This window comes from Erythrolamprus reginae, chromosome 6, assembly GCF_031021105.1.
Source record: "Erythrolamprus reginae isolate rEryReg1 chromosome 6, rEryReg1.hap1, whole genome shotgun sequence".
Taxonomy (NCBI): Eukaryota; Metazoa; Chordata; class Lepidosauria; order Squamata; family Dipsadidae; genus Erythrolamprus; species Erythrolamprus reginae.
Genome location: NC_091955.1, coordinates 53,598,083 through 53,622,322, shown reverse-complemented (window position 1 = coordinate 53,622,322; position 24,240 = coordinate 53,598,083). Strand labels below are relative to the sequence as shown.

General features: G+C 39.5%; 1 protein-coding gene across 2 annotated transcripts in view; it reads left to right on the top strand.

Moving 5' to 3' along the window:
* The first annotated feature begins 7,993 nt into the window (after positions 1–7,993).
* The window catches only part of SLC6A15 (solute carrier family 6 member 15), a 48,563-nt gene continuing 32,316 nt past the window's right edge, over positions 7,994–24,240 (top strand). Inside the window, exons 1-2 of one of the 2 annotated variants that reach the window (XM_070755772.1) lie at positions 7,994–8,116; positions 21,931–22,404. In XM_070755772.1, the coding sequence (XP_070611873.1) occupies positions 22,116–22,404 (289 nt within the window). In that variant the 5' untranslated portion in view covers positions 7,994–8,116; positions 21,931–22,115. Of the gene's footprint in view, positions 8,117–9,551; positions 9,607–21,930; positions 22,405–24,240 lie in introns of those variants that run through there. The other variant, XM_070755773.1, reaches the window with a different exon arrangement.

Sequence of the window (24,240 nt, the reverse complement as noted above, 5' to 3'; positions counted from 1 at the left end):
ACTTTCTTGCTGCCTGTTTGATTAGTGCACATGGTATGACACTCACTATTAAATGCTTTGTTTTGCTTGACAGCAGAGCTGATAATCTTGATAAACAGAGCTTTTGTTGGCTGTTAGACATTCCATCACATATTATATAGGTCTTTTTACCTCCAGAATCACCTCTGGGTAGAATTTCACCATTTTACAAGGAAGAGTATGCTTACCTTAGCGAAGATTAAGGTGGCTGAGACTCAGAGAATTCCATTTTTGAATGATAGCCCCATCTTTTTCAAAAAAGCATGCCCTCTGAATTCAGTTTCTTCCCTGTCTTTTAGTCTTCCAGGAAAATGGTGAAGACAGTTCTCTACCCTATGAAATTTGAAAATGTAACATTTTAATTAGAACAGCAGCTTATTTCATTTTAACATGCTGCATTATAAATGTTTTGGCTCTGTATATTGGAAGCTGTCCATAGTCATATGAATAAGCAGACTTCAAATGTTTGTAATAAGAAATGTATGCATAAAATAAGTTTTTAGTAGAAGATGGTTCACTTTTTAAACAACAATTGAACCCTGGCCATACCGTCAAGGCATAATCAGCGGCATAGTCCTTTGGAGAAACAAAATGGGGACATAAAGATTACCCATGTTTATGTGTTCCGTGGGAAAGGGTTTTGTGTTGACAGCTTCTGCTCTACTGTGTCTATGCAATAAACACAATATAATTGTACTATCTAGTTGTCTTCTGGATCTAAAGCAGTCTGATAAGAATATTCATTTAAAGTATGATCAAACTGTTTCTCGAGGAAAAAAAATCAGTTTTCATAAAGTTTTTTGGCCAGTATTGACAAGCATTCTTAAAATCTATGAGAGAAGCTAAGGAATATAAACATATTTTATTATATTATTAGAAGACAATGCATCAGTCCACAAGAACTAAAGAATCATAGTGGAAAGGTTGCAGTTGAAAATGAAAGCTGCTTAAAGTCATGAACATGAGATTATACTAACTGTATTATAAACCCTTAGAGGCTTTCTGTACTGGTAAAGGAACACTTTAGAATCTCATTGACATTTACACCATGGGTGTTCTCTAAAATGGTTGGGTTTCATAATTTATATGAAGCTTCCTATTTAGAGTTGACAAATGAATTCCATATCCTTTGAAGTAGAAAGAATATAGTAAGTTTAGATAAACAGGAACATGCAGAGACCTCAATATTATAAAATAAGGATCAAATTCAATGGCTTCTCTTAAATGTTTCAAAACAATATGGGATGTAGACACAACACGTGTATTTGTTGACTCATCTTGAAACTTTTTATAGTATAAAATTATTTTTAAATCTATTTGGTAAGCCATCCATGGTTGGTTATAACTAATTGCTAAATAATGAAAGGCAGATTGAGTCAAATTTGACTTCATAAAAATATGTATTTTTCTTAACAATGTAGAATTTTTTCCTCCATTTTCGCTCCATTAAAAATTGCATCAGTTTTTTCTAAAATGTGTTGTGAGTATTGCAATCAAGCCTAATTGCTGTCTGTGATGACAATGCACTTTTATTTACTTAGTTCAGCTGATATTTGAGAAAATTGGGAAATGTTCATAATACTCTTTAATAATTAATACTTGTATTTTTATTGCACATTCCCTTTCTAATATCTGCTATACTGCAACACAAGAAATTAATCCAAGATATGTTGTTGGCTGCCAATACTATTGTAAAATATTGAAAAACTATAATATAGTTGCTACTCAATTTACGACCAATATTGGAGCTGGACTTATGGTCATCAGCTGCTATAGTCATTATTTAAAGCACATCTGACTGAATCCAATTTTACATTTTTTGCAGCGGTGGTTAAGCAAATCATTAAGCACATTTCATGGGTCCAAGTGTAAACCTATTCATCCAATGACCCAAAGGTGCTTTTTCAAGGGGTAATTGGACTTTCTTTCTTTGCCTTGAAAACGTTTAGCTTTTTATCCAAGAATGTTCTTCTGTTCTCTGGAAAAAGTACCTTTGGGACAACTATTACTTGGATGATGGAGAATCTCCATGGACACTATTCATCCAATGGGCATGCTTTGCCAGAAACTGACAAAAAATGCTGGAAACTGGTGAAAAAAACCCATCATAAAACATGGTCATATGGCCATAGAATAGTGCAACTGGCCGTAAATGTGATCTGGCCAAAACATGATCACTGTCCATGCCCCTCAATCAAGAAGGGCATGAAGCAGAGGAATGACCAATCAGGAGATGTAATAGCCAGCTGAGTGCCAGTCTGGCCTGTTGTTGCCAATGGAATTTGATCTGGACTGGAATTACTGAAATTGGCTTGAGAAACAGATGGAGCAGCGTAGGAGGTAATCAGCTTACTACAGAATTACCCCGAGCAACTGAGAAACAGCAGCAGCAGGTAGAATATTTTGCCTGCTACTGTTGATTTCCTCCAGTTCCCCAGAACTAGTTTTGGTCTGTGCAACTATGGGGAAGTTCATCAGAATTAAAATAGTGAATGGTCCCATAGATACTCAAACTGCCACCAGATAAATGTATATGTCAGGAAACATACAAGAGAGGTATTTTAATCCCTGTTTCAGCTAGAATTGGGTTTGGTGTCATTTCTCAATAGATAACAGCCTGGAATAAACATTTATTTTTTTCCAATTATTGCATTGACTTACAAGCACAGTATTCTTTGTAGCTTGTGTTTCAATTTTTAAGTAAAGTATTAGCCAGATGTAATCTAGGCTGAAATTTTCACATCAGATCTGGAATTGGAAATTACAGATAACATCCTGATCTTTTTAAAAAGCAAGTATTTCACATTTCAAATGCTAAAAGCTCGAATCCATGAACCATTTTTCAAATGAATTATTTAGTTATTATAAAGGATTGCCCAGATTGTTTACAGGATCAATATTTATTTATTTATCTATCTATCTATCTATCTATCTATCTATCTATCTATCTATCTATCTATCTATCTTTCTTTCTTTCTTTCTTTCTATTTATTATTATTATTATTATTATTATTATTATTATTATTATTATTAACTTATTTATTATTTATTTACTATTGGTTACCATATATGAGAAACAATGAATAATAAAATATTCCAAATATTTTATTTAATTCCATTTGATTTTTTTTAAAAAAAAATATTGGTCATCACTTGCTTTTGCTAATTTACCATTTCAATATACACTCTTATAAATTAATTACAGTTGTATGATGGACATTCACCATGTACACATGGACTGTTGCATTTGAGAGATAAGACCACAAAATCAACAGATGTTCACATTAATTGAACAGCCTTCCTGCTGATATTCTTGGTTGAATTCCATACTAATTATCTCTTTATACATATTCTAAAGGAGTTCCATTCTTCATGTGGTAAATGGTTCCTAAACACAATAGCAATTTTTGGTAGAGTGCTGCCTAGTTTCCCATGGTTTTCTTCTGTGAATGAAGGACTGTTTAGTTGAAAAAGGACAGAATCAGTCTGTGATCTTTCATAAATCAACCTGCAGATATTACTGAATGCACCCATCAAACCAATATCATTATAACCAACATAATTTCCTCATGGCTAGGGAGATTTTCCTGTTAGTTTATCAGGCAAATTTAAAGTAATTGGATCAAATGTGGTCTAGCACTTTTTGAAGCCATATTTTGCAGTGGAAAGAGGGCCTATCTATTGTTCACTACTGCAAATTCATGTGCACAGAATAATCAAATTGAGATTTATTTTTAAGGCAAGAGGAGAATTCCAGACCAAGCGAGAAATTTAGATTGATCAATATTCTGCTATGACCGATTATAACCAATTTTTATGACGATCCAGATTTTGGTGATGGTTAGGAACAACAATATTTTATTAGAATTATCTAATACAGTGATGGCAAACCTTTTAGGCACTGTGTGTCCAAACTATGTGTGTGTGTGCCCAAAATGTAAGGCGTGACACACAGCAGAGACCTGAAGCCCAACTGGCCGGTAGGAGGCATGGCATCCCAACGCCAGCAGCTCTGAGATCTTCTTAAACTTCTGTTTCATTGTTTTCAGGGAAACAGAAGCTCACAACACCACGGAAAACTCAGCTAGGGCAATGGTGCACATGCCCACAGAGAGAGCTCTCTGTGCCACCTATGGCACATATGCGATAGTTTCGCCATCATGGACCAAATACAACCCAAAATCCAAATGACCACTAGACGGCAGTATCATATCCACTTAGGGTCATTAAATGGGACAATCAGAATTTTTGTATTCTAGATTTATCTCAATTGTACCCTTTACTTCAACAAGTATTCATTCAGGTTTCATAGCTTAATAGTCTGGGGGAGGGAAATGGGGAAGGAGGAGTTAAAATGATGTGAGAAGAGGCAACACATCTCAGATGTTGGGACTGTGGGAAGGAAACTTTTAAACAGACTCTGCCTTAATTGGCTTGTTATAAGTCTGCCTGGGAATTTACTCTTAAGAGTTTTCAAGATTATATTTTTATCCCCAGACTAGCATTTCTGAAGTCTATGTTGTTCTCACTTCTTGCATTTGTCAACTGTGTGGAGACTCACAGATACTGTAAAACAAACTGTTACAGGCTTAGATACATATTTTCATCATAGAAATCTAATAAATAAATAAATATTTTGCCCAAGAAACTTTTATAAGATGTGAAAATATAATGTCAAATTTATCATTCCTAAAACATTTTCAGGGCAGAATTATTCAGTGTCAGAACAGACTATCAAGCAAACCCATAACCTGACTTTTCAATGATTTGCCTCTTGAATTTGCTACTTTTCCAAGGTTTTTTTTTCCTTTTCCTTTTTCTTTTTGGGCTGCAGTAATCTCCTTATTTAATCTTCCCCTCACTTTGCCTGCAATTTTTTTAGCTTATTAATCCATTTGAGAACCAAGGATTTGAGAATTTATAAAATGCTGACAGAGTAAAAATTGGATCAATTGCTTTGGAACATTAAAGGATAAAATGTGTTTAGATTAATGATGGTACAGTAGAGTTTAGTCTGCCTGAAACAATCAGGAGACAAAGGGGCCACCGTGATTTGCTTTTACAGTAAATGCTTAAAAAGGTCCTTGGATTAAACTTTTTTAGTTTAATAAATGTGCACATGATTCAATATAAATATTGAATAAAATCATTCCTGACTTCAGGCTACCAGTAAAAAGAAGAAAGGATGGAGGAAAAGATGGAAATCTTGTTGAAGTCAAGTTCGAGTCCTAGCTAATTTAAAGCAATATGTCCCAATCTTGATAACTTCCTTCAGTACCAGATTTTCCCAGCCAGCCTAGCTGTTACTGAAAATTCTAGGAATTTACATTCATAAAATTGAAAATTGCCAAGCCTAGAAAATGCTACTTTCTGCACACATCCATCTCATTTGCAAAACAGAGTAAAAGCTGAACTTCTATTGTCCCATTCTCCATAGTCCTCATGTGTAAGTAATTGTCAAGAATCAACAGGTCAAGAAAGCAAGGACTAATTGATGCTCTCCTTTCATTAACTTCTTTCAATTTCTCACTTTTATTTACCTAAGGGGACTTCAAGATAAGATCTTGTAGGCAAAACACTCATGTGTACCCTGGAGGTTTATGCACATTTCTCAACCAAATTGTGAGACATTTGGACCCAGTGCATACTCTGGAGACTTGTATTGTCCACAATGTCTTAATTTATTAAAAGTGATCATTAAGACCATTTTTGAAGCACTTTCTGATCCTGATGATCAGTGGACAACATGGAATGAGCACTAGAGACAGTGCAGTTGCCTTGTTGCCTTGTCTGGAGGAAGAATAAATGGATCAAGTAGATAATTCATTCCTCATGGCAGGCTAGTATATTTTCTGCTCCAACTTATAAGAATTGCTGCATGAGTCCCAGCGACCAGTCAGGTCCCATAGAATTGGCCTTCTCCAGGTCCCGTCAACTGAACAATGGGCTTAGGGGAAGAGCTTTCTCTGTGGTGGCCCCGGCCCTCTGAAATCAGCTCCCCCCAGAGATTTGTACTGCCCCCACCCTCCTTGCCTTTTATATCGCCAAGCTTGGGGCTATTAGACTTCTGCCCTCTAGCCAACGAAGGTTATGCAAATTAGTGGATTGAATGGGAATGAGTGTTTTTATGGTCTTTGGGGTTTTAGATTATTGATTATTAATATATACATCCTGGATTCAGGATGTTATATATTGTTATTTTATATTTTGTAAGCCGCCCCAAGTCCTCAGAGAGGGGTGGCATAAAAGTCCAATAAATAAATAAATAAATAAATAAACTTCAGTTCACATGACATACTTTCAACTCCCAGAAAAGAATAAATTCATATAAAACACAATAAGCACAGCTATGTGCACTTGACAGTATCTTGAACGAGATGTGGTAAAATGTATTTGAAAAAAGAGAATGCATGGCTATTTCTGCATGATTTCTAAATGTTATTCTATTTCCTTGAGGGTGTCCAATTTAAAAAGGTTCCTTGCAGTCTAAGGAAATAGTCATAATTTGAATGGGAGGGAGGTTTCTCTAAACCTTAACCTGGTTTAAGTTCTTTATGCATATAATAATAATAATAATAATAATAATAATAATAATAATAATAATAACAACAACAACAACAACAACAACAACAATAATAATAAATGACTTTGATGGCTTCGGGGCTAGTAGCAAAAAAGCTCAGTGCTTATTTTGTTCCTGGGGAAAAAAGCATTTGGTCAGAAGGGATGCTCTCATTGATGAAGCCACTTTGCATTTTGCATCTGTTCCCTGTTAGTCAGACTTAAGGTGTTTGCTTCACCCTAAAGCCCAGCAACCTTGATTTTGAGTATCATTTCAATAAATTGTGATACCACGTGAACTTGTAATTACTACAAGTTCCCCACCAACTTTATGCCTCGCCATGTAGACTCCGCTAAAACAAACCTTAATAAACCCATCCCAAATAATAAGCGTCAGAACCCTTTTGTCTTCTCTGTAGATAAAGAGACAGAATGCACTCGCTTCCTGCTATTTTATCCTTTCGCTACCTACAGGGATCCCGGTCACAAACGTTTGATGGGTATCCATTAGGTTGCTGTCAAGTGTCACACTTCATCAACCCCGTTTTAAGCTTTAACCTCTTTTACTTTCTTTCCCGTTCTTCCCCACTTTTTAACCGCCTTTGTCTTCACGCCCATTCCCACTTTCTCTGTCTTTGCAATTCCAGCGACGGTACCCACCCCACCCTAGTGAAGGGCTACCAAAATTTTTACTACTACACTGTGGGCGTGGCTTATGCAGGACGCCCTGCATTTTCTTTCAACATCTTTCAGAGCAAATTGGGTGCTCTGGGGTGGAGCTCCTTTTTCGCTACCCCACTGCGTCGCCCCCCATCCGGGCAGCAGCCCCCCTGCCCCCCGCCCCGCCGCTGTCCCCCTCCTCATCCGCTCTTGTTTGACAGGAGGAAGACGGCGCCGAGCAAAGACAGGCATGCGCAACGAGGCAGCCAAGCGGTCGCATTTTTACGGAGAGCACATGGCAAGCCTGCGAAGGCGAAACGTGCCGCAACGTCCCGCTTGAGAGACGCGCAGCAGGGTGGGGTTCTTGGGCTAGGAAGCCCGGGCGGAGAACCAGGGCTGGTTGTAAATGGGCGGCTTTGTTGACCAAACGCTCCGGCGTGTCTGCTACCAGGTGGATCTAAGGGGAGCGAGGAAAGGGAGCGCGGGTCGCCCTTAGGGCCAAAGGGAAAACCCCTTACGCTGGCTTTTCCTCCTCCGGCAGCTGGGCGGCAGGGGGGTGGGTGGGTTGCCGCCTGCGCTGCAGGCTGCCTGCGTCAAAGGAGGTGCGGCTCTCCTTGCCCTGCCTCCCCCCCTCTTACCTCCCCCCTCCCCCGACTTTAAACGCCCATCCTCGGAAGCGCCGCGCACATGTCTCCTTGTCGCCTCGCGCATTCACGCGCGCGCACGCACATACACACACACACACACACACACACAAACCAGCGCGCCTGCCGGTGCGGCCACAGTCTGATTCCTCGTTGCGCCGACCTGCGCCACATTGCAGGAGGTGCCGGACGACTCCCGAGGCACGCTGGGTGCCCCTCACTTCCGAGAGCAGGTAAGCCCTCCGGGGGGGGGTGTCTCGCCCCCCCACCCCCCAAAAAACCCGTCCCGACATGGGTGCGGCTTGAAAAGGAAAGTGAGCAAGGCAACGGAGAGCTGACATCCACGCTCGCCCTCTTAATAAGGGACTAGATATCTAGCCGAGGAATCCGCCTAGGTTGTGCCAATCCCTAGAAATGGATGGGCGCGTAGGTAAATCTCAGCTTTCCTAGGAGCGTTCTGGACCACCGCCTGCGTAATTGGGAAGGGAACCGTCGGCAACACCAACCCAAGAACGGACCGCAGGAGGAGGGAAAGAACGCGGGACGGATCGATCATTATAGAACGTTCCCATCGGTGCTGAGCGTTGTCTGCACTCCCCCCTCCCCCCATTCCTCCTCCTTCCCCAATTCGTACCTTGGGAAGGGGATCGGGGTAAACTTCCTCGCGGTTGAAATCGAAACGGGTTAAAAAGGACACCGCCAGAAAGAAAAGGAAAGAGAAGCGACGAGCTTGGCTGCTTTATGGAAAGCAAGCAGATGGCACCCAAAACCACCGGCTATGACCCCCCCCCCCCCGTAGGTGAGAAAATAAGAGGAAATCGGGACGGTCTGGAGAGGCTAACGGAGGGAACCGATACGGGAGGAGAAAAGGCAGTTGGGTTGAAGGGTTGGGGTGAGGGGGGGAAAACCGGGAATTCGTAAGGCGAGAGCGATTTAAGGCCGAATTCGGCACGCAACCTATCCTTAGCGCCAGGGAGCTGTCCGGGGAAGCGGTGCTCCTTTATAGCTTCCCGCTCTCTTCTTTAAGCTTCTCTTCCTTGGAGGAAATCTTCATGTTCGAGGCAGTTTGATTCGCAGCCGATCAGAGCATCGTGAAGAAAGGCGGCATTTCATGCAGTCATGCATAGTGGAGGTTGCATCAGGAGAGAGAGCGCATGGCTTTGCGATTCCGGCGTGCTAGTTAACCGCCTCCCCCGCCCCCGCATTCGCAACGTTTATTGTGTCTGTTGTGTCCCCTCGCCTTGTCGCCGGGTGCTTCTCCCCATTATTAGAGGTGCCACCTGAGAATCCGCCGTAGGGCGGTTTATACAGCGTATTAATCCGAAACGGAATCATAATACTTTAAAAAAGGACCCTGGCTGATCAGGAGAGCGCGAGAAACACCGCCTAGGATGCCTTTCAATGAACCCGGAGCGGGGAAACTCTGTGTGTGTGTGTGTCTGGTGGTGGCGGTGGGGGGGGTGTGTGACACGAGTCTGGCTTGCTCAGTGTCCACAAAAGATGCCGAGGAAAAAAGAACAACAACAATCCACTTCAGGATGGTGGTTGACAACGGAGGGGAGGTGGGATGCTGATGCTGTGCTGCTCATCATATGCAGCTGTCCAATGACAATTCACCATAAGGGGTGGACCGAAGGGTCAGCTTCCCTGTGCATCCCTGACTGGAATGGGAATGGAGAGGCGGGAGCGAGATCCTGGTACATAGTGACATCAGCATGTTTGGGTAGGTATGTTAATGAGCAGTTCTCATTGTCTGCAGCACTTGTTCCCTTCCCAGTTACCAAATGAGTGGCCATTTGTTAGACATCATTGTGACATGTCTACTAGGCTTATCTAATTTATTTGCAAACATTATTATTTCCTTCAGGAAGATGTGAGCTTATTTGATCACTTGTTGTGTAGGGGCAGCAACAGTCAAATATTATAAATTACACAGAATCGTAGTGTATTTACATATTCTACATGTATCCTACTGCATATGATGAATCTGTTCTTATCCACATATACATTTAACACAAAGGCACTGAAGTCATACTCTACTGTCCCCTCTTCCTGCGCTGATTATCCACACTGCAAATTTTGATTGACTTGTAGAACAATAAAGAACTGAACACAATTCCTCTTACATTGAAATAGATACCGAAGTTACACACTTAACTGACTTAACTGAGGACATGGAAAAGAATTTGGGGTCTTTATTAGCAATTTTTAAGACAACTCATGATCTGTTGAATTTTCTTTTAGATATATTTCCTTCCTAAAATGGAGAAACAGAATGACTATGGGCAAATGGCTGTTGTTTTGGTTTCAAAAGTACGGAAGAAAGCATTTTATTAAAAAAGAATGTAGCAAGAAGAATATAGATGTCCTTTGTTTAACAAGGGACAACTTTTGATGACAACATTTGTAGTTTATCTGTCATTCTTTAAGAATACTCTAAAATTTTAAATTGTTTTTCCTTGGCTAAAAATGACATACCACAGACCATGCTGGAATAATGTTTTTATCTCACAGATAAATCAGCACATTTCTCATTCTTTGCCCTTATGTTTTATGTATAGTGAGATAAAAACATGATTATATTGCCAACTGTGTCCACTGAATGCATTCAAATAAATTGAGTGCAATTCTTGGAATTATGACATTACTTTTGAACATTCTAATGCAGAAGTCTCCAACATTGGCAACTTTAAGACTTGTGGACCTCAACTCCCAGAGTTGAATTCTGGGAGTTGAAGTCCACAAGTCTTAAAGCTGCCAAGGTTGGAGGCCCCTGTTTTAATATATATCTTTTCTACAGTGTCATTCTTGTAGAGTTCTTCCATGATCATCTGCATTATATTGTAAGGCCTTAGAAAACCCATCATTAAAGTGATCAGAGATCCTGTCTTCAATTTTAGTTTATCTGGTGACAATCCAGATAATTCAACTGTAACAAAGAATTCTGTTGAAAAAAGTGTAAGCTCCTTCATTGACAGCATTGAAGGAACAATATTATGTCATCACTCCTGGGAAGAACCTAATTTGATTTTTTTATCATTATTTCATTGAGATGAACCAAAATACAGTTATTTCAGCATTTTAATTTTGTCTTCTTCAGCATCCAGGAAGAACTCAGAATATCTTATTTCACCCTCATTCAGTCACATGTTTTTTTCTTCAATTAAAATTTGACAAAGCTTCTTCATAAATATCACTTTTGATTTATAAATTCTCCATACCAGTATCATATTCTCTTTTTACAACCGTAGGAGCTGATGAAAATCGCCACAAAAATTCCCCCAAAGGCCTCATTCTTGCCACATTCATCATCATAGAGCTCTTATCCCAGACAATAAGCCTTGCATATCAAAGGGAATGTCCACCATTGAAGGATATATTTAAAGTTGCAGAGAGCGTTTTCAATTTCTTTGAGCAATATCTTGAATCATGAATGTGTTTCCTACCACCAGGCATCAATGCTGCTGCAATACCAGACAATGTTATAGCAACTGGTACAACTCCCTTAACTTTAAAAATGTCTAACTTAGGCATATTACTCAACTTGAGCCAGCATTGTCTGAACACAATTTCTGTGGTTATGTGACCAGAATCGCTATGAGTCAAAAGTGCAGGGAACACTGTTACATTCCCACTGAAGTAATACCTATTAATCTATTTGCATTTGCATGCTTTCAAACTAGGTGGGCAGGAACTGGGGCCAATAATGGGAGCTCATCTCATTGTGGGGAGCTCAAGTCTTAAACTCAGGCTGTCATCTCTCCAGCTGATACGTTCATCATCTTTAATGGCTGACCCATCATGCCCTCTACCCCCTAATTTTAGGATCAAATTTCTAACAAATGTTTTCTTGGTTCTCCTGGCACATCAATTATTATTATTAAGAATAGATGCTTTACAAGTACTTAGACACATAGATATATACTGCTTTTTGCTCATTATTCAAGATGAATGTCTGTAATATAAATTCCTGCTATTTGTCTCTGTCATATTGCAGTTCATACAATAATTTGTGGTTGCCAGCATTTTTATTAATTGTACCATTTATTTGTTTTTGGAAATTATATTCTTCAAGAGCTTCAACAATCTCAAGTTGAATTCCATCATTGTTTAGTATACCCACACTCAATTCAATGCTTAGTAAAGGCTTCATGAAGTAAATTTAAATAAATTTGACTTGCTGGTTGGGGTCCAATGTAATGATGGATTTGCCCCTGAATAACAGAACAATTTCATCTGTTCCTCTTTTGAAGATTCTTTTTTTGTCATCAAAGAATGTCATTTGGAAGAGAATATTGTCTGATGTCCTTCCTGAATTTGGTTGAATACATCATTGCTACAGTATATAAATCAAGTTTATTAAATAAAAGTTGTAGATTGCCTGTTCTGACCTTTTCCTTCCTACAATAGGAACTGGTGGTTTTTCCAGGGAATAAGAATATACAACAGTGAGGACAGACTTCTGCCATGGCACCAACCTCAGCAGAAATATTAGTGCTTAGTGTTTGCCAAGATCTTCTCTTCTCTTCTCTAGCTTTTCTTGTATCCTTCTTCTGTACCTTTTCTTGTACATGCACAGCCTTTCACCCTCCATTTCTTTAATCTCCTTCTTGCTGCATTCCAATAATATTTGGTGTCATATCTTGATCATGACATTCCCTTTTCTTTCCATGTGGCATAATTACACAAACAATATTTTAATTTAGTTATACTTTACCAAAATAGAATAGAATAGAATGCAAATCAGAATTAATTAGAATAAAAATGAGAATTATTTATTGGTCAAGTGTAATTGGACACACAAAGAATTTGTCTTTGGTGCATATGTGGAAAAAAATCCACATCCACCAAGAATCATAAAACACAACACTTAGTGGTAGTCATAGGTTATTACTAATAAGCAATCCATTTGTTTACTAGGAAACAAATAAAACAATATAAATCATAAAGATACAAGCAACATGGCAATGTTGTACATTTCCATTCTTAACTCAGAACAGTTTAGAATCCCTGCCAGTTTCTCTGTTGAATTGTAGGAAGAGACATCCCAAAGGTGCTTTTTTTTCCCAAAAGGCAACTGAACTTTGTTTTGCTTGGGGGAAAAAAAGACAAGAAAACAAACAAAGAAAAGAAAGTCCAGTTCCCTTTTAAAAAGAGCACCTTTGGGACAACCATGTCATGGATGACTAAGAATCTCCATAGACATGTAGGACGAAACAGTTTAAAAATAAGATCGTGTGATTTCCTGAGGACTAGAGCAGGCCTGGTTTACCTGATCTCTAGTGGCCAAAGAAGGGTGGGTGGTCTACCCACAGTTTTAGAGCAGGAAGCAATTGAAAAATGAAACTGAATGAACAATGGCTTAAGCTTTATAGTAGCTAATATATTTGAGTGACACCGGAGAAACCCAGTTTCTACTTCATCTAAAGTACAGCAGCTCACTTGACTTTCTGCCCATCCTACTTCACAGAGTTGTGAATAAATTTAGCAGGATGGAGGATTATATATATGTGCTTTGAGTTCCTAAACAAACATAGGTTATAAATACATGTGTGTTTGTATGGCAGAGAAATAAAGCAATAAAAACATCCCACTTTTCTTCAAGTACTTTAAATCTGTTGCATCTTTAAGGGTCACATGATGCATCAATTCCTTTCTGGTGAGTGGGGGATAGAGTGAGGAATTGTGAATCTGCTGGGAAATTGTCACAGGATATATAAAATCAGGATCATGTGACCACAGAAGCTCAATAGTACAGGAGCAGCCGGTAGCATTGAATCAGCCACAATTTCTCCAAATTCTGTTCCCTCGGGAATCATGGGTGCTGGCTTTTGAATTCCTGCTGCAAGTTAAGCCATTTAAAATACCTTGGTTCCAAAATGCCCTACAAGGTTTGGCTTCAATAAAGATCATGACAGTGAGAGTTTAGTTATAGATAGATTTTGCTTTTTCATTTTTATGGTGTTGAGTTTGCAGGTAGGTAACAGTGAATTCGTAGCATTTTCAGACATGGTTTTGCATTGCTAAACTCTTAATTTTCCTGAGTACATTGAGATTGGATGAGGTTCATATGTAAATAAAAACTGATGGGAAGAAAGACAATTTAGTTCATTCTCTGATGTGTTTTATTTAGAATTTGAGTGATCAAACTGATGATAGAGCATTGAGATATTTCATCAGATTTTATGCTATGACTATGCAGTAAGTATTAAGCCTTCATCTGTCATTACTGTTTAATGCAAAACATGAAACAGAGACTATTTTGAAAAAAAAGCTTGGAATGAAGGAAGTATGATGCAAAAATAATATTGAATTGCATCAGCATAGTATCATTTACTTACTTTCTGATGCATGAGGAAATCTATTCACTAACAAAGATGATCAACATTATTTCAATTAAAAAGTAATAGCTTTAGTAATTATTGACAATCCCTCCCCCCAAAAAATTGATAGCTTTAAATTTTTTGAAATAATGTAATAACAAAAATATATGCCATGATGGTGAACCTTTTTTTCCTCGGGTGTCAAAAGTGTGTACCCATGTGCTTTCGCATGTGTGTGCATGCCCGCACTCATTACTCAATATCTCTGCACCCCACGCCACCCCATGCATGTGTACGTGACACTCCCCCACTGCCCCTGGTCATAAAGGCCCTACTCCCTTGTTTCCTGACTTCCAGTGGGCCCAGTAGGTCTGTTTTTCACTGTCACCAGGTGCCAGAGACTTCTTTAGAGCATGGGGAGGGTGAAAATGGCCTTCCCTGCCCTCCTGCAGGTTCCCCAGAGGCCAAAAACAACCTCCCAGAGCCTCCATGTGAACTCTGTACTTATCTGGCATCCAAAATGGGCAGCATGGAGATTCCTTGGAAGGGCAGAGCCAGTAATGGGCAGCCAAATTTTTTACTGCCATACTGTGGGTGTGGCTTATTTTGTGGGTGTGGCTAGATGGTCATGTGACCAGGTGGGAGTTGTTTGAACAATCATCATCATTGAAGTGAACTGTTGCTCGCTGGGGTGACAATTTGCTTCGCGTTTCCTGCGCTCTCCTTCCTGGGTCACCCCTTGCCTCAGGCTGAGTAGCTAGGTGAATGGGTGCCGATCAGCTGTTGAGAAAAGAGGTGGGAGGAAAAGGCTCCCCTGCAACTCCTTCCGGTGCTGGTCTCCCTGTTGCTTTCTGAGGAGGAGGAAGAGGAGGATGGGAGGGGGTATTTAAAAATATTGGAAAGCCGAGGGAGAGTTACAAGGTTATTATTGTTGCACAATGCCTTTTCATCTCAGCTGTTGGCAGAGTGAGGGCTTCGCAAGGGGAAAAAGACTGCAGCACGGCTCAGCTCAGCTCTCCTTTTTTCCCCTGCTGCTGCTGCACGCTCCTCATTTTTTCCTCTTTCCTCCTTCCTGTCCTCGGGAGGTGGCCACGTGAGGCTCGGGGGAGCCGGGCAGGAGAGAGGAAAGCTCATCCAAGGCCAGGAAGGAGGAAAAAGGAAAAAAGCAAGGAGCACAGATGCAGCAGCAGCAGCAGCAGCAGGGGAAAAAAGGAGAGCCCTGCTGAGACCAGTAATCCTGGAAGTAACTGCCACCAGTCATCTGGAGCTGGGCATATAGCTTAATTTCTGCCGGTGGAACTGCATTCCACTCTGTCCTGCCTGCTGCCCACCCCTGGGCAGAGTAGTCAGAAAATCACCTGGCCGGTGCATGCATGCATGCATGCATGCTGGAGCTGAGCTATGCCAACAGCTTGTGTTCCCACAGATATGGCTCCGCATGCCACCTGTGTCATGCGTGCCATAGGTTCGCCTTTGTGGGTATATGCCATATCCTTTTATGCCTGAATAGTTGATTTTGAACACTGAAATACATTTTCAACTGATACTATCTTCATAGCTCATCCATAAAATAATTGCAGGTAAAGAATGGAAACCTAGCAGGACCCGGGTCAGGCCTGTTTTTATGCCTTTGGCATCCTTATTAATTCTCAGATACCATTTCCTTTCCATAAGAAATATTAGTTAATTCATTTTCCCCCTCACTTTTTCACTTGTATAAATTGATACTTACTTAGGTTGCACTGAAACTATTATAGCTTGTTATCAGCTTTCAGGAGCCTGTCTCCAAGGAATGTTTGTGGAATGCAGGCAGCATAGTAAACATAAGTTATATGTTTATATGTTAGCATATTCAACAAATGATGATTTTTTTCCCCTAGAGGCAGGAAAAGGTTGGTTGGTGTATGGTTTGATTGGATTGTGTGATTATTTTATTATAAGGGTTTTAAATTGTATTTTTTTAAAATTGGATTTGTACACTGTTTATATTGTTGTCAGCTGCCCTGAGTCTTCAGAGAGGGGTGGCATACAAATCTAATAAATTATTATTATTATTATTATTATTATTATTATTATTATTAATATTCTGAAAAGTGGCATCTAGTTTTTGGCTTCAAGAGATCCTAACTTGAATTCTTTTAGCTATTTTGGAAAATCACTTCTATCATTAGCTTTTAGCCATATTGGTAAGGGATAGTGTGAATCATAAATCAAAGAGTATGCTGTTAGGCAAATACTGATATACACAATAGCTTACAAAACATTTCAAATGCATACTTTTTAAAATTTGAAATCTGCAAGTTTTAAAATCAAAACAACCATTTTGAATTTAAACCACTTTTAAAAAAGAATGGAGAAAATCTCAAAAGTGTTTCGTATGCCTTAATCATTTGTTGAAGGTGTGATTTTTTTTTTTGGTAAAATATATAATGCAATATTCAGAAAAATGCTTGGAATTGTGGAGGTCACACTTAATTAGAGTTTTACCTTTGGCTAATATGACCCTATGATTAAATAGTAAATTCTTTATCTATTTCTGCTCAGTAATTATTGCAAGGCTTTCATATTTGTAGGATTGCCATCTGCTCTCCCGACAATTGCAGTAGCTACTCAGAAATCTCTGATGGAATAAACTTGATTGATCAATTGATTATGTGCCATCACATTGTTTTCATCTCCTAGAACCACATAGATAAGACTTTTTGTTAAGTGATGATATATCTCTGACCTGTACTTTCAAATCTTCCAATTCATTGCCACTATAACTGAGTTGCCACATTGTTGCCAGCATAGAACATACTACAGTAATACCTCGTCTTACAAACGCCTCGTCATACAAACTTTTCGAGATACAAACCCGGGGTTTAAGATTTTTTTGCCTCTTCTTACAAACTATTTTCACCTTACAAACCCACCACTGCCTCTGGGATGCCCCGCCTCCAGACTTCCGTTGCCAGCGAAGCACCCGTTTTTGTGCTGCTGGGATTCCCCTGAGGCTCCCCTCTATGGGAAACTCCACCTCCAGACTTCCGTGTTTTTGTGATGATGCAGGGGAATCCCAGCAGGGGAATCCCAGCAGTGCAAAAACAGGTGCTTCACTGGCAACGGAAGTCCGGAGGTGGGGTTTCCCATGGAGGGGAGCCTCAGGGGAATCCCAGCAGTGCAAAAATGGGCGTTTCGGCTGGCAAAAGGGGTGAATTTTGGGCTTGCACGCATTAATCACTTTTCCATTGATTCCTATGGAAAACATTGTTTCGTCTTACAAACTTTTCACCTTAAGAACCCCGTCCCGGAACCAATTAAGTTTGTAAGACAAGGTATCACTGTATTTCATTTATGTAGTAAGCTTTGTTCTCATGCACTTCTTCTTATTGATTATGTTTTAGAGAAAAAGTATATTAAACTTGAGTATTTAAACAAAATTCTGTCCACTTCATCTCCAATGTTTTATTAACACTGAGCATTCACCATTAAATTGGCAGAGGCGATGACTATCATTTCCTTTTAAACATTTAAAATAAATCTCAGTGAGAAATAATGAGAACAAATTCAGTTCTGTCTCTCATCTAAGTAGATATTTTAGTGACTTTGTTAGCCACAAGAGGTGGCTAAATTGATATAGGTTGAGATGTGGGATCCTCCCCGGAATAGTCAGAAATCTTTTCAGTTTCTTACAATAGATATCTCACTTCTACAGTATAAAAAAACCCTCAATAGCTAATAAATTCAATGTTCCTTTCAATTGGTAGATCTCCTTCATTATATTGCCTTAAAGTTTTGATTTAAAATAATTATTATTCATCTTCTTAGCCAATTTCTCTGTAGGCACTAACATCCCACTTATTTCCCAAGATCAAGCAACAGATTTGTCTTTTCTTTTTTTCTTTTTGGCAGTCCGCTTGGCAGGTGCAAGTTAGCAAAACACCTTCATTTGTGCTTTTATCTGTATCCAATAAGGATTACTGGCTGAAAGAAAGTTTTTTATATTTATTAATTGCATGAATAACATTAACATTACAAGACAGAAAAATCTGCATAGAGTGAACTTATATATTGAAGTTCAAGAAACAAAATGACACACTGTAGAATCTTTGTATTTTAAATAACACCCTGAAGTCCAAAATCAAAAGTACACAGGATCATGCAATCCATCTATCTACAACCTAAACTCTGTTTCTCCATAGCATTTTTAAAGCAGTAATTTATTAGGCAAGAAGATATCTAATCAGACATAATTGGATCTCCCTGTTTGAATAGGTATTGGTCTCAACAGTATATTTGCACTTAACCTATCCAAACTAATTGCAGCAAGAATATAACCATTTGTTGTGATTGAGTAGAAAATATTTGAGAAAAAGCAGGCAGATCAAAGACACTAAACTGAGGCCAATTGCCTTGCTGAGTTGGACGTTCAAAACTGCCTGTTGAAAAAATCAAACTTTGTTTAATGTGTTTTTGGATATCAAAATAAAATGTTCATGATTTAGTTATGTTTAGATGACTGGGTGGGGAAATAATATTTGAATGTTTTGAGATTGAAATGCTCTGTACATCTCTATAAATAACATTTAACAACTGATATAATAAAACAATATTTTACAAGGTCAGAATAAAGGCAAAATTCCTAAATTGGGCATTCTGGAAATAATAACTTTTTGGAGGTGTTCTCAAGCGTCTCTTACCAAGCTGAATTGGTAATTACTAAGGAGGAACTGAAGAATACAGGAAAATAGATTCCAGGTAGCCCTCGCTTACCAATAGCAATTGGGATTGTGAACTCTGTCACTAAAGCAATGCAGTTGTAAGGTACAATGTCAAGTGACCATGTCAACTTACGCTGGAAGTTTAAGTTGTCCCAGTTGCTGTTGCTAGTGAACCCACATAGTTGCAGCACCCCATAGTGATATGGTTGCCATCTGTGATCTCCTGCCAGCTTATCCATAAACTGCTTGTTGGAAGTCAGTGGTGAAGGTCACAAATGGTGATAAAGCGACCGCATGATGTTGCGATGTCATAATTGCAAGCTGGTTGCCAAGCACCTGAGTTGTGATCACATGACCGTGAGAGTGCTGTAGCGGATACATCTATTACCATCATACCTTATCCAGTAGTGTCATAACTTGCTGAATGAGTACCATAGATGTTAAATGAGGACTATCTGTGTTGTAGAAAAGCTAAATAACACCTTATGAAGCAATTCCAGGTACTGCTGCAGAACAAATGCAGGATTGATTTGTGATGAAATCAAGATTAAATTCTCATGCTTCTTTTCCTACCCACACAACATAATGAACTATAAGCCCATCTCTTTTGGGAGGGAGAACAGTTCCCACTCATCTCTTGGTTTGGTAATTGCCGCAGCACCTGCAGGATCTTATTGTTTTCACCACAGTGATGAAAGTCACATCAGACCACAAGCTTTTCCCCCTTGGGGCATGTTGATTGCTTCACTTTGACTTCCCCCTTGCCCACATCATGGATGCCATTAATTAACAGACTGATGTAGTATCATGCTGTTGCTTGGGGTGAACCTAAAACTGGTTTATACAGGAATACCTAGAATTATACTTTTTGCTACACTTCTTTAATGCAAACACTTTCTGTCTGGGGTGGGTTCTGGCTTCCCTCATTGCTGGTTCTCTCCTTGCTGTGCTGCGTGGGTGTGTGAGCATTGCACTTCACGCGCTTGCTTCGTGTGCTTATGCATGCGCAGTGCTAAAAGACCAGCTTCTGCACATGTGCAGAAGCAAAAACTAGCTTCTGCATGGCAGAAGAAAAAAACAAGATGGCGCTGCCAAGAGAACCAGTTTGGGGGCATGGCTGGCCTGGGTCACTGCCAGTTCTAGCGGCCCAGGTCACCAAGTTACTACAAGTTCCACAGAACTGGTCTGAACCATGAGGAACCCACCTCTGACTTCTGTATTTTGAAATTGTAAACCATTTATAAAACAATTAAGTTACTGCAACATTTATTTGGTTATAAACCTTTGGCAATAATTTAAATTCAAAAGTGAAATATTATACATGCATACTCATCTTTAAATGGTTCTTTTTGATATTCACTCATGCATATAGGCTTCCATCTAGAAGTGTTTAGGATTATAGATTTACTGCAAATTGTATGGATCCTAAAGATTTAATTTTTACAACATTATCTTTCATTATTAGCAGATCCAAGAAGTGCTGTTTTTATCTAGATCAGTTGGCATATTTAGTGAAGGTTCAAACTGCATGCAGCTTGGATCTTCATCTGTTAGTAGCAGGTTGAGGGACAATTTGTTTCTGAAATATAGGAGAATAATAACTGTAACAGATTTTCATAACAGATTTTAAATAATACTTTACGTGCAACATCTATTAAATTTAAAAATATGTAGTTGCTTTTACAGGAGAAGTTACCTATGGAAACATAATCAACAACTTTGCTGGATCTTATACTTGTAGTTCAGAATAATTCAAAAAATTTGAAAGACATTCATGCCACCAAGCGTTGCCTAGTGATTCAAGCTTCAGACTTGATATTAGGAGATTGTGAGTTGTAGTTTTGCTTTAGGCATAAAGCCAGCTGGATGACATTGGATCACTCATTCTCTCTCAACCATGAGAAGCAGGCAATGGAAAAACATTTCTTAAAATCTCTTCCATGAAAATTGCAGAGACTTGTCCAGGCAAATGCCAGGAGTAAAAAAAAACACCTCAAAAAACCTGACTTGAAAGTACAAACGAATATTAACAATGAGAGGAATAGCCTGGTCTCAATCAGGAGACCGTTCAACAATATTAGCACAAGTAAAACCTCTCCCCAAATATGGGATCAATAATAGTTTATTATGTGTGTGAGTGTATTCTTTTTAAAGAATGCTTACAAGTTGCAAACGAAAATATATATTTCCCAGAGCTTAATTTCAGCAAGTAGAGTTGGAAGGCCAATCCTCATTACACAGGTAAGTCATAGAAGTCATTACACAGGTAAGTTCAGAGGGGAAGAGGATATCCATTGCCCTAAATCTCCAAGTGTGAAGAAACACTATTTTTTATAGGTGAGCATTGATTGTATTTTCCAAGAGCTGATCCTCAAACATATATACCAGGAAAAATTCCGTAATGAGAATTTATACTGTCTTTGAATGGATAAATAATCACTGAGTAGAATATGCTAAATGGAATAATATTTCTATGCTAGCACCCTGATTTAAATTTTACTCTTTACAATATGGCCTAAAATTCTGAGTTGCAGCTACCACCTCATTCTGTATCTTTTTCCACAACCAGACAAAAGTAGCACAATCTGATTGAAATATCAGTAGAAAGCCATTTATTCGTCTAGGATTCTTACATTTTAGCCTGTGTCTTTTCCCCACTTTTTCCTTGCAGTTCTATGTTATTTGTTTGTTTGTTTGTTTGTTCGTTCATTCATTCATTCATTCATTTATTTATTTGACTTCTATGCTGCCCCACTCCGAGGACTCGGGGTGGCTCACAACATATAATAAAAACAAGTTATACATACCCTTGCCAAACAAATGGTCATAGATTGCACTGATTTTCTAGAACCACAAAAATTGTGGTTTTTGTTTTGCAACATTAAAATAGAAATAGGAACAGGAGATGTTCATAGTCACTTACGGTAGTTTCCACTCATAGTCTCCAACCCTACACTCCCATGGCCAGTTTGTACTTTCTTTTATATAATAACAGCCTTTCTCTCTCTCTCTTACATGCAGCTATTTATGCTAACAACAAGCCATTACAAACAGGAAGCAATTACAAACGTTTTGATCTGGTTGCATAAAGGACTCACTGTGGACCTTTTCTTCAAGAAGTTTAGACTGCAAAATTCTACCCAGACTGAAGCTGAACGGCTTGTTTAAACTATATCTCTTCTGGAATTTCCATTTCTTTATTTCAAATGCCTAAGAACAGCAAAGTAGTAAAAAGAGAGATAGATGATGATGTCATCGAATCAGTCAAGGACCTCTTATCCAATGAAGATTCTGTTGACGATGCTTTTAAAAAAAGTGAACTGTCAGTTAATGATACCGAGGACAAAGATGTAGATGTGGAAGAGGGATCTGATGTAGAAGATGAGCGACCAGCCTGGAACAGCAAACTTCAGTATATTCTAGCCCAAGTTGGATTTTCTGTAGGGTTGGGAAATGTGTGGCGTTTTCCATACCTGTGTCAGAAAAATGGTGGAGGTAAGTCTCTCTGTTGTACTCATGGAGGTAGCTGATGTGCAGTTCAATATTAGTAGTCTCTGTTAGCATCTCATGTTACTCCTAGCATCGAGGTATTCAAACTGCTCTTAAGTGATCCTTTTAAACATCTGAAAAGCAGCTGCTGTGAAAAGAGAGTGAGACTGATAATTTTGAAGACAGAGTAAGCAAATTGTCTATGAAGATTCTCAGCCATCCTGGTCATGGTTGTTCTAAAGCTGATTTTCCCTGGAGGCAACTGGACTTTCTTGCTTTTTTTCTTTGAAGTTTTTTTTCCCTTTTGCACTTCAATTTGAGATGCAGACAATGCAGACTCATCCCCAATAGCCTGCCCTGTCTTCAACAGGGATGGGACACAGGCAGGGGTGGGCTACTGCCTGGATGGGGGGGGGATGCAGTGAGGTAGCGAAAATGGAGCTTCACCCCAGAACACCCAATTTGCACTGAAAGCTGTTGAAAGAAAATGCAAGGTGTTCTGCATAAGCCACGTCCACAGTGTTGTAGTAAAAGGTTTGGTAGCCCTTCCCTGGCAGGGCAGAAAACATCCTGCAGTCAAGAAGGCGCCACCCATTTGCACCACTCAGGTGTCCCTGAAGACACAGACAAACCTCCAAGTGGCCTCAGTAACTCTCTAAAAGGATGCAAATGACCAGCTGTCTGCAAGGAATATAACTCCTTCCATTCCCCACCATACTGACGAAGCTTCTTGGATGAGAAGCAAAATGTCTTCAAAGAAAAAAAACAAGAAAGTCCAGTTGCCACCTAAAAAACAAACCATCTTCAGGACGAGCAAGTAAATTGTCTTCCTCTGCTGAAGACCTAAAAAAATCCCCTCACCTCTGTAGTCAATATTATATGGCAGTTAGGGTAAACCTTTTTTTCCCCAGGTGCCAAAAGAGTGAATGCACATGCTATTGTGCATGTGTGAGTGCCCACGCCCATAATTCAATGTCTGGGGAGGGCAAAAACAGCTTCCCCCAACCCCAAGAGGCCCTCTGGAGGCTGGAAATGGCCTGTTTCCCAACTTTTGGTGGGCCCACTAGGTTCGTGTTTCACCCTACCAAGGCTCCAAAGGCTTGTCTGGAGCCAGGGAAGGGTACAAAGGCCCTCCCCCACCCCCCAGAGGCTCTCTGAAAGCCAAAAATGCCCCCCCAGAGCCTCTGTTGAGCCAGACATTAGCTGGCCAGCTGAGCCGGGTTGGCGCAGCAGGTAGAGTGCTGTACTGCAGGCCACTGAATCTGACTGTAGATTTGTAGGTCAGCGGTTCAAATCTCATCACTGGCTCAAGGTTGACTCAGACTTCCATCCTTCTAAGGTGGGTAAAGTGAGGACCTGGATTGTGAGGGCAATATGCTGGCTCTGTTAAGAAGTGCTATTGCTAACATGCTGTAAGCTGCCCTGAGTCTAAGGAGAGAGTGGCATAAAAATTGAATAAATAAATGAATAAATAATGCATATCCATGTTGTAGCTGAGCTAGGATAATGGCTTGCATGCCAATAGACATGGCTCCACATGTCACTTGTGGCACCTGTGCCATAGGTTTGCCATCTCTGTGATATAGTGAGAACATGCCCCACTGGTACTAATAGGAGTTTTCTTATCAATGCAAAGAACAATTTTAAAAGAGCAGTTTTCAGCAGAAATTTAGTACTGGAGAATGCTGACCTCTCACCAGCTGAATTACTGATAAGTGGTCCATCCAATATCAGTTGCTTGCATTTTTATTTTTAAAAGTTTCCATGTTAAATAGTTGTATGAAAAGCATTACCTCGTTTGATCCCTGAATGTTTATATCTTTCACAATTACATATATTTTT